This window comes from Diceros bicornis, chromosome 6 (genome assembly GCF_020826845.1).
Source record: "Diceros bicornis minor isolate mBicDic1 chromosome 6, mDicBic1.mat.cur, whole genome shotgun sequence".
Lineage (NCBI taxonomy): Eukaryota > Metazoa > Chordata > Mammalia > Perissodactyla > Rhinocerotidae > Diceros > Diceros bicornis.
In genome coordinates, this window is record NC_080745.1 from 62548403 (window position 1) to 62559039 (window position 10637).

At 46.3% G+C, this 10637-nt stretch overlaps 1 protein-coding gene across 2 annotated transcripts in view; it reads right to left on the reverse strand.

The window, feature by feature from the left end:
• PIK3AP1 (phosphoinositide-3-kinase adaptor protein 1) overlaps positions 1-9926 on the reverse strand; it is a 115436-nt gene extending 105510 nt beyond the window's left edge. The window contains exons 1-2 of one of the 2 annotated variants that reach the window (XM_058543638.1): positions 9782-9926; positions 2274-2690 (exon numbers count right to left, since the gene is read on the reverse strand). In XM_058543638.1, the coding sequence (XP_058399621.1) occupies positions 2274-2690; positions 9782-9794 (430 nt within the window). In that variant the 5' untranslated portion in view covers positions 9795-9926. Of the gene's footprint in view, positions 1-2273; positions 2725-9781 lie in introns of those variants that run through there. The other variant, XM_058543637.1, reaches the window with a different exon arrangement.
• Between the last annotated feature and the right edge of the window lie 711 nt (positions 9927-10637).

Sequence of the window (10637 nt, forward strand, 5' to 3'; positions counted from 1 at the left end):
CTTAAACACTGTTTTAGCCCTAAGCTTCCTGGGAGTCAAAGCAGGTATGAAATAGGGCAAGAAGGCGGTGCTTCAAAAATGTTTGAGACTCTCTGGCCTCAAGGAGTCATAGATTATTAGCCCTGGAAAATGTCTTAGACCAAGTCTAATTCCGCCTCTTACAGAGAAGGAAACTGAAACCCAAAGAGGCTAAGCAACTTGCCCAATGTTGGGCATCTAGTTAGCAGCAGAGCCAGGCGACGGAGTGTCCCTCCCCTGTTTTCGCTACACTGTCAGACTTCAAGTCTTGAGTTTGTTAGGAAAGCTTATCCATTACAAAAATCAGAGATATAGCACCACACTACTGGGCTAACCAAGGGCAATGGCTATGGACACCCCAAAAGCAAACCCAAGCCATCCTGGCACACACAGAGACCTCAAATCCCAAAATTCACAAGTCGAATACCAGATAAGAAAGCTATATTGGAGCCATAAGCCATCCTTCCTCCTCGTCCCCTTCCTATAATTCGATTTGTCCCTACATAGCTATTGATTGTGAACTGCAGAGATTTTCCATTAAGCAGCTTATTTTAATCTCCCATTAAAATAATCTCTTTCTGATGAGAGGTTATTTGCTCTCAGAACAGAACACCACTGTGAAACACTTCACTCTTTCTGCAACCTTGAAGCTAAAGGCTTTACTCTTAGTAAAAAGTAAAATACTACAGGTGATCAATTTATCTGGGCATCTAAACATTGGATGCGTCCAAACGATATGAAAAGAATCCTTTTCACCATCTATTTTTAAAAATAACTCCACTGTAATATTTTAAAGAACAGTCTGTTAGAGCAAACAGAATGAAGTGCCAGTACAGCGACAATACACCCACGGAGCTCTGAATGATTGACTGGTGGGTCACGAGATCATAATGGACCGATGCCATGACAAGTTCATCCACAGAAACAACCAGTTGTGTATCAGTTCTTTGTAAGTTTAGGCAGATCACAACTCCCTCAAAGCAACAAAGTGCAATCATGCAAGTGTGAATTATTTGCTTTTTCTGTCATGTAAAGCTAAGCAAACCCTGGAAAAATTCTAATCCAGGTCCCAGGCATTTCAGGTGAGATCTTTCATGCTAATAACAATCATTTATATTACAAACTGAGCTGGGATCGCACTAGGTGAAGAGATCTGGTCATATTTATTGGTTTAGAGCAGGCTATTCTATCCACACTAGGTTCAGACTATACTATACCCACACTAGGTTTCTGGTATAAGTATATCCTTAGTTACATTCTCTATAACTTGCAATAGTTTATTTTTTAATACCCCTCTTGTACACATGAGGTTTTCCTAAGGCACTCCAAAATAAAAGCATCTAGGAAGCTATATTTAAGATCACTAAGAATCAGTGAACTCTTGATTCAGTTAATCAAATGGGACAGGGGTGGATGAGCCAAATTAATACCCACGTCACACCAGGGATAACTGAGCATAGTCAAATTGGTCCATAATTTTCCAGGCTTCTTTGCTAGTGTCAGGTGCATATGATCTCAAATGGCAAGAGAATAGAAGATAAACACATAGCCTGCTCAGAGCCCACAGGGAGGCAAAAATAGAAAACAAAAAGAGGAAGAAAAGCCGTGACACGCATCCATCCCAGAGCACGTCTTCCGTTACTGTTAATCAGAATGTATGTCACATTTCCTGGGGCCACTGAAGTCATTAGCCCCAGCTGAGAGGATCAGAATTTTCCCACTTTAAAAGGAGAAACAGGGCAAAAGACAGAAGCTATGCTGGCGGGAAATAGAGAAGAGGGGTGTTTTCCTATAAACATATTAGCCAAAAGTGACACCTTTTCAACAAAAAACTTGAGGTCACATGATGATAAAATGGAAGTGGCTTGCAAGCACAAAAGTTGGCAGTCATGTTCCTCACACCCCCAACAAACTAAGTCTCAGCTTCTCACCCCTACTGCCCTCTAGGCTGGAACCTGTGTCTTCCAAGGTGTAGAAAATTCTGGGAAGAAGGCTCTTGTCCTGGCACAGAACCCGAAGGAAAGTGTTGTCTTCCTCTCCTGCGGTCCAAGAGACCTACCCTATCCCTATCCCATCCCAGGAATAGGCTCTAAACCAATAAACATGACAGAAACTCTTAGCATAGTGAAGTCCAGGTTCATTTTGTAATATAAATGACTAGTGTTAACATGACAATGTCGCACCTGAAATGCCTGGGGCCTGTATTAGTCACTTTCCTAGGGCTTGCTTATCTCTACTTCAGAAGAGACTCTTACCTTCAGAAATGGCCTTCCTCACAGCTGCCACGTAAGTCTCAGGTTCGTCGTCACAGGTGAGCTCCTGCCAGTGCGCCCAATCTGGAAAGAAGTCCAGGAACTCCTCACCGTCCTGCACCCCGCAGAGCAGCCGCACCATGCGGTGCGGAGGATGGAAGGCTCTCTGCAGCAGGGGCAGCAGGGCTGGCTGGCAGAAGTGCTGCACCAGCTCCGCAGACAGCAGCACCACGACGCAGCGCGAGCTGAGAAAGAAGCTCAGGTCCTCAGCCGAGAAGGAGGCCTGGGGGCCCAGCCTGTAAGTCAGCGTCTTCTGGCTACGGACCTGCCGACTGGACAGGAAAAGGTCCTGGAGGTACCGACACCATTCCTCAGCATCTGGGCTGTAGACGATGAGGATGTCACATCCTCTGAGCACCCCTGAGCAAGAACAAGGCATGGAAGCATGTTAACATGCCTGCCCCTTCTAGGGCAACCCATGAGCTACAAGATACACCATCTAGACGAGGAGCCTGGCACTCACACTCTTTCAGGGTCTGCCTCCAGCAAACCTGTCTAACGTCTTTCTCCACCCACAGTCTGTGTTACAACCACACCAGACTCTCTGTCTTTGCCCAAACATACCGTGCAGTTTCAGATCTTTGCATAAGCTATTGCCTCTGTTGGCATACTCTTCCCCCCACAGCTGACGCAGTATAGGATGATGCTGCTGCTGCTGCTGATGATAATAACAGCAACAGCAAGCACTTCTATAGAGCTTACTATGTTCCAGATGCTCTTCCAAGCACATTGCCTAGTAAACTCATTTAATCATCACAGCAACCTTCTAATGTAGGTACTACTATGAGCCCCTTTTTAAAGATGAGAAAACTGAGGTGTGGCAGTTTAAGTAACTTACCCAAAATCACAGTGGCAGAGGCAGAATTTGAACTCAGACAGTTTGGCCCCAGAACCTGGCTCTTTCCCAAATACAGCGGTTACAAGCATAGGGCTGGAATCAGGCAGCCAGAGTTAGCATCTTGGCTCTGCAAAGTGTTAGCTGTGTAACCTTGGGCAAGTTACTTGAATATTCTCTTAAATCTCAGTTTACTCACCTGCAAATGGAAATATAATGGCAATATTTATCAGTGTTTTGTGAGAATTTAATTAGATATTTCATGTAAAGTGAGAAGCATTGTGCTTGGCATATAATAAACCTTCAATAATTAATAATTAGTAGCTGGTATCATTATCCTCACACTAACATAAACAATGCATTAATGTAAAGGGTGACTGTGGTTAAATTAATGCTTTGACCACAATACCATTTGCACGGTGTGCCCACCACAGCTGGTCTGTGACAAAGGCTTTCTTCTCCCTCTAATAAAGCACAAATGCCAGAAATAGTCAAAAGCCTCAGAGAAGCATTGAGTTAAAAAGGGTTTTTGGGGACCACTTGGCCCAAACTCCTCATTTACAGATAAAAGAAACACTTCACCTGGGAAGATGGAGGAACTCAGCAAATTTACACTCAGCAAATTAGTCTCGGAGCCAGGACTGAAACTCAGGTTGTCCCCCGGTTCCCAGTCCAGTCCTCTTGCCAATCCACCTGCTGCCTCCCATCAGCAAGTCTGTCAAGAATCTTACGAGTAATAAATCTTATCTTCCCATTATCAAAGTTCAAAGAAGCTGGGCTCTTAACATAACTGTCATGGGTCCTCCTCTCTCCACTAATGCAACGAACTGTCCTGAGACATCTGAGGGGTGAGTGCAGAGGAGTATCCACGCGCGTCAGTAGAACGCAACAGGGATCCTTCCTCCCACACAGAAAAGGAAGCTGCTCAAATTTTATGAAGCTTAGGAATCATCTAAATTGTGGGTTGTCACAATCAAACGCCATCCCTGGACCGCATTCCACTGAGTGGTTCCGGCAAAAAGATCAGAGGCAGGACTGGGGCAAGAGCTGAGGCTCTAAGCTCTGAACATACCATGGAAGGAATCCCCTCTCTTGCCCCATCCACCACCATATTCAAAGTAAAAGAATGACACACAAAATGTGAACCCAACACAGTTCCGATCTCCCCCTGGATGACAGTACCAAATCTTTTAAAATAGCAAATAAAAAAGTTTGGAGTTTCTGTCTTTTTGGAGTCCCTGCTTTCCTGGAGCCCTACTCCAGTGCTAACACAAAACCCAATAGGCCCTGAGCAGGAACAAGTTGATCAGCCTGGGAGTACTTTTGAAGCGAAAGTGTGCGAATTTTAAAAGAAGTCAGTATTAGAAGGCAATATGGGACTGGAGAAAAATAGTCAGCAATTCTGACGATGCCATGGGCATTTATGGCTCTACAGAGAACTCAATCCTGAGCGTGGTCTGTTTCCTCAATTGTGAATAAAACAATCCTTTTTAGGAATGCTTACTCTTGCCCCAAAGTTTAAACAGATTAAGGATAAAATTTTAATGTGCCAATGTTGCAGCCTTCCATAAAATAAAATCTTTTCTGATTGGATCTTTTTTGTTTTCTGTGTAGACTATTTCTCTGTACCTCAATGGAGAAATAATTTCAGGACTATAGAAGGAATAAAATTGGCGAAGCTAGATAACTATAGAGCTTACATTGAGAAAAGCAGAGTTAAGGCATCAGAATATATTTACCTTCTTTCTGCCCCTCCTTCCTATGTGGCTGGTTTATCCTAAGAGGCAAATGTTTCTCTAATGTGAAGTATTGCCTATGAATGTGCATGAGTGTGGTCCATCAGGTAGGCAATGTACAAGACTTTACATTTCATTTTGATATTAAAGATGCAATGTTACTGATGCTATGCTTGGAATTCAATTAAGTGCAAAAGTAAGAAGCAATAGCCACCACTTCCACCCACACACAGACAAATAAACTAGGAAATATCGTGTCAACAATTTGTATAAGTGGGTTAGAAGGAGAATAAGATCTCAGAAAGGGCTGGCTGTGGTCCCATACACTAGCGATGAAGAAGCCATCAGAAGATGATTTTCTAGAGCTTAAGAAGTACCCTTAAGAAGGCAAGTTGGATCTTGGAGCATTGACTGGCTTAGCAGGAAAGCAACTTTACAGTGCCCTGACCATGTGGCCATGAGCGATTTCTGTCACTTTTATGAGAAGACAGTGACCCAAAAGCAAAATAACATTTTTCAGATGACAAGTTCTGGGGCCACTGAGGGAGTGGGTATTCATTTTATCCTGGACCCTGCCTCACCACTTCCTGCTCCTCCGTTAACAGCACATTGCAATACCTGCTGTTCATTCAAGACCTCTAGTCATCAAGGAAAGTTTAAATGTTAATAACAGGGGAAACTGGGTGTGGAGTATATGAGAACTTTCTGTACTATCTTTGCAGTTTTTCTATAAATCTAAAACTTCTAAAGTAAAAGTTTAAAAATACAATTTAAATAAAAAGCACTTAAGGGGTTAGCCTCTTCTATATGGAAAACATATTTAAAACGTCTCATTCCTGTGGTTCTAGTGTTAAATTTGATCCCCCTTTGAGCAAAAGTACTTGAGAAGGAAGTGGTTATTGCCTCAGACTAGTTAATATCACAACCTACTTGGTCACCAACTTGTGGTGTGACTTCAGACCAATATACTAAATCTAAGCAAATTCTGCCTGAATGTAAATGAAGACAACGAAATCTATCACCTTCCTGAATTTCACTCTGCTGCTGAAACTGAAAGCTGGGGAAGTTGTAAAAAAGTCCAAAGTGGAAGGTGAAGTCTCTCCATAACGTGCTGGTAACAACACAGGACTAAACGCTTTGACAGCAACTCTCTCTGGTATGGGGGGGGGAGACACCCCTTTCTTCAAGGATAATTCCCCTCTTTTAACCATAAGGCATTTCTTCACATGGGCCAAATCAATTCTCTCATTTTTGTTTGTTTGTTTATTCAGAGAAATGAATACATGAACCAACAAGGAGTCCATAAATCCTAGACAGAAATGAGGAAGGGTCTTTGTCCTTGTGGAGCTTAAAGAACAGGTCTGGCTACAGAAGGAGAAAGGAATGGATAACAGTAGAGGTGGGGCTGGCTGGTGGCAACGGCAAGTGATGGTGGTGGTAAGAAACACGGTGACTGAAAGAGAGGTTCCTTTGAAAGATTCAGAATCCACCTGAGAAGAACAGAGAGGAAGTGACAGGCAGCTTTTCAAACTACTCAGTCCAGACCATTTCTTCAGTCTGTAGGTAACTCTGGCACCCCGTTCATCTGTCCTAGAGCCCCATGTTTGCAACTAGCGCCACAATGAAAAGGGATGTGAGATAGGGAAGGTGACCAGGAGAGGGAGAGATCTCGAAACAATTCACCTGAGGAGCTTCCAGAGGCTAGATGGTTTCAAGTTTAGAGACTTGGCAGGAGTCTTGAGGGACTTCTAGGATCAGATGGAAGTTAAGATCACAGAAAATTAAAGGTCCCTTCAAGCCCTATTGTCCTGTAAGTCCAGGGATGGTAGAAGGATCTGGAGATAAGAAAAGGCTTGGAGAGAGGGGGCAGGAAAAGGTATAAGAGCTTTCTTCAAATATCTGGAGGCTGACACATGGAGGAAAGGATTCAAGTCTTCACTCAACCAGACTTGGCCACTTGGGAAAGTCACTTATGGCCTCTCTCTCCTTTCTCTCATGTGTAAATACAAGAGACGCCATCAAGAACCTAGAGAATATTCCAGGTTAGGCTGATTCCATTTCATTTATCTTGCTTCCCAAGTTCTTTCAAGGACAGAGAGCCAAGATTCTGTTTGATTTCAACAAACAAATAAGCCTTTCAAAAAATAAAAGACTAACATTTACCCTTCAGTGGAAGGGAATTTAAGGAGACCACATAATTTGGCCATAAAAAGGAATAAAGTACTAATGCATGCTACAACTTGGATGAACCTTGAAAACATTATGCTACATAAAAGAAGCCAGTCACAAAAGACCACATACTATATGATCCCATTAATATGAAAGTCCAGAGTAGGGAAATCTACAGAGACAGGAAGTAGAACTTAGGGCTGGGAAGGAGTAGGGAAGAAGCGGGTAATAGCTAAAGCATAGGGAGTTTCTTTCTGATGTGATGAAAATATTCTAAAATTGACTGTGGTGATGGTTGCCCATATCTGTGAAGATACTAAAAACCACTGAATCGTACAGTTAAAATAGGCGAATTGTATGGTATATGAATTATATCTCAATAAAGTTGTTTAAAAGAAGAAAAAGGAAGAGAAGGAGGAAGAGGAGGAGGAGGAGGGGGAATGGGGGAGGAAGAGGAGAAGAAGACCACAAGGAAGAGTGGCCTGGATGACTCCAGAGCCTACAGCATCTTGGTAAGAGGTGCTCTCACCACTCTCACTCTCGCCACTGTGACCTGCCTCCATGGGTCCTTGTACCTCCAGACCCTAGGGAGCCCCAGGGACCCCAGAGGCCCAACTCCCACTTGCAGCACCTGGAGTGGTGTGTCACCACAGAGGATGCTGATGGCAAGAGGGTTTGACAGCTCTAACCATACACACATCTGCAGAAGCCACTACAAAGCCATGAATAGCCCCAGGTTTGGCCACTGGGCTTGAGTCCCCATCTGAATGGGAGCATACACTTCTAGCCCCTTCAGCCACACCCACTGGAGCGAGGCACACAGGACACTGGATGAGGGTAGTTTTCTCTGCCTCCTCTGCCCAAAGGCCCTCCCAGTTTGCTGTTTCCTGGACTCAACAGCTCAGAGAGTATTTCCAGCCATAGAAGAAGGTGGGAGCTTCACTGGTTCCTTTTCTGACCTCATCTCCTACTTCTCCCCAAGCACCCCACCTACTCAGGCCACCTGCTCCTTGTTCCCTAAATACACCACGTACACTCATTTACTGTTCCTCTGCCTGGAGCACTGTTCCTCCACATAACTCCTCTTTAGGCCTTTGCTCAAATGTCCCTTTCTCCATGAGCCCTAACCTGGCTACCTCATTTAAATTTATAACCCCAAACCCCTTTACTCCTCTCTATTGTTTTTCCACTGCACTTATCATATCATGTACTCTCCTTATTAAATGCCTTCCCCCTCTACTCCATAAGCTCCATGGGGACACGGCTTATGTCTGTTTTGTTTACTGAATATACACCCAGCGCCTAGAACAGTGCCTGTAAACAGTAGGCATACAATAAGTATTTGTTGAATGAATGAATTCCCTCTAGATAACTGCTTCAGCTTTCAAATGTAATGTGTGGACTATGAACCTATTACCAGGGGTTCTTTATGTACAATATAGCTTCTTCTAACCTCCAGAGCCCAACTAGAGAGCCACGAGGCTAATGTTAGCTACTTTCCCACTCCCTTTAAATAATGAGCCTGTATCACCAAATTTAATGGGACTGTCACCATTGGCCTTCTCTACCCGCATCCACTGGAAGGCTAGACCTCAGGGGATCAGGGGAGAGCTGGCTCTTCATTCTAGCATCTGCCCATATCCTCCAAGAATGGTACCTTCTCCTGGCTGACTAGATTTTATTTTTCAAGAGGCTTTTACATCCTGTTTTCACATGTTATCTCCGTTAAAACACCATAAGATGGGCTTGGAAAATACAGGGACGCCCAACGGCAAACATGGTATCTCTAGTCTTCTCATCTACTAATTCCCTGCTCACTTACCGCTTTCCTTCATAAGACTATAAATTCCTTGAGAGCAGAGACTAGGTGTGTCCTGGTCACCACTGAGAACACATTTAGGTGCACAATATCCACAAAAGTGCATAGTAAGTGCTCATTAGTTGTCTCTGTTATCATTTTTACTGGTTTGTCCTGGATCTCAGCAAGTGAGTGACCTGCCAAGTGTATACACTCATGAACCAGAAGGGAGCCCCAAACTAATCAAAAGACTCTTGGCGCCTTTTGATGGGTAGATTACCCAGTGGCCTCCTGCTCTCCCCAGTCGCCAAAGTTCTGCAAAGGACATAAGAAAAGTTAAGCCAAAGGAATGGTGTTCCTAGATTCCTATCAAAATTCTAGACGAAAAACAAAGCCTAGGAAGGGTAGAGGAAGCAGGCTTGGGAAGGTGGCCAGGGCCGCCTCCGACCTCCCATTGCCCACCTAGGACTATCTGAGCGCCCCCTATTGGTCCGATGTGGCCCTAAGAGAAGCGTTTCGCCGTCATAGACAAGTGGGCTCTCAGCCTTCTTTCAGCTCTTCTGTACGTTCACAGAGTTGGCAGAACAGGGAAAACGACCCTCAGATGCTCCGAGAGCAGTGATGGAGGGAGAAAAGGAGACTTAGAAGACAGAGGACCAGGGAGGGTCAGGCAGGGGCTGAAGAGAATCGCCCAACAGGCTGGGAAGGGGAACGTGGGAAAGTTGGGGTGGAAGTTTGCGACAAGGAAGAGAGAAAAGAACAGAAAGAACACAGATCCCGCACCCATGAAGCAGACAGGATTAGGAGAGAGACGGAGCTCGAGGGCTGCAGTGAGTGAGAGAGCGCGGGGAGGGCGGAAGGGGCGCGCCAGCGGGGCGGCTCGGGAGAGGAGCCTGGCGCCTTGAATACCCACCTGAGGCTGCCATGCCGCGGGGCGCAGCCCACGGGCCCGGCTCGCTGCGTGTGCGGTACCCGGGGCCAGGAGCCGGCCCGGCGGCGTCCCTGGGCGCGGGGCGTGGGGGGGCGCCCGGCTCCGCGTAGCACCAGCCGCCGCTCTGGCGCTTCCTCCCGACCGGCGGCGAGGACTCGCCGCGAGGGCGTGTCCACAGGGCCCGCCCCGCCTGCGGGGCTCGGCCCGCGGCACCTGCACCCGCGGCCGTTGGGGAGGGGAAGTGAGAACCCCCCCGGGCCCGGCCGCTGACCCGCTCTCAGCACGGCCCCCGCTCCCGCACCGCGCGGGGTTGGCTTCGTGCCACGTGCGCCCCACTCCCGGTGAAACCAGCCTGAATGGCCACCAAAGGGCAGCGCGAGGTGGAGGGGTTGTTGAGAGGGAGGGAGAGAAAAGGATGAGTAGCCCTGCCTCTGTGTCCTGGGGCGGGGGTTGTAGATGAGCACAGCTGGCCAAGCCATCTCCCCATCCCCTGGGGCTTTCTCCCAGAGCCGCTGCTCCAGCAGGAAAGGGGAGGGGGCAGGAAGGGGAAGAGGCGCCTTCCCTGGCACCTGGCCCTGGGTGCTTGGCGAGTCCCTTGATTACCCTCCAGTGACCTTTTTATGTAATTCCTTGGACCTGGTCTCTTCATGGCACACGAGCATTCACGATAATCTGTGATAAATGCATGATATAGTTATCATTGCCTTTTATGCCTTTGAGGTAGCACCTATCACCGTCTTCTTGTTAAAGCGGAAGAAACAAGCCAAACACCTTGCTCAGACTCCATAGGGAGTAAGTGCTCCCGCAGGTTCCACACCAGGCCTGTCTGAGTCTAGAG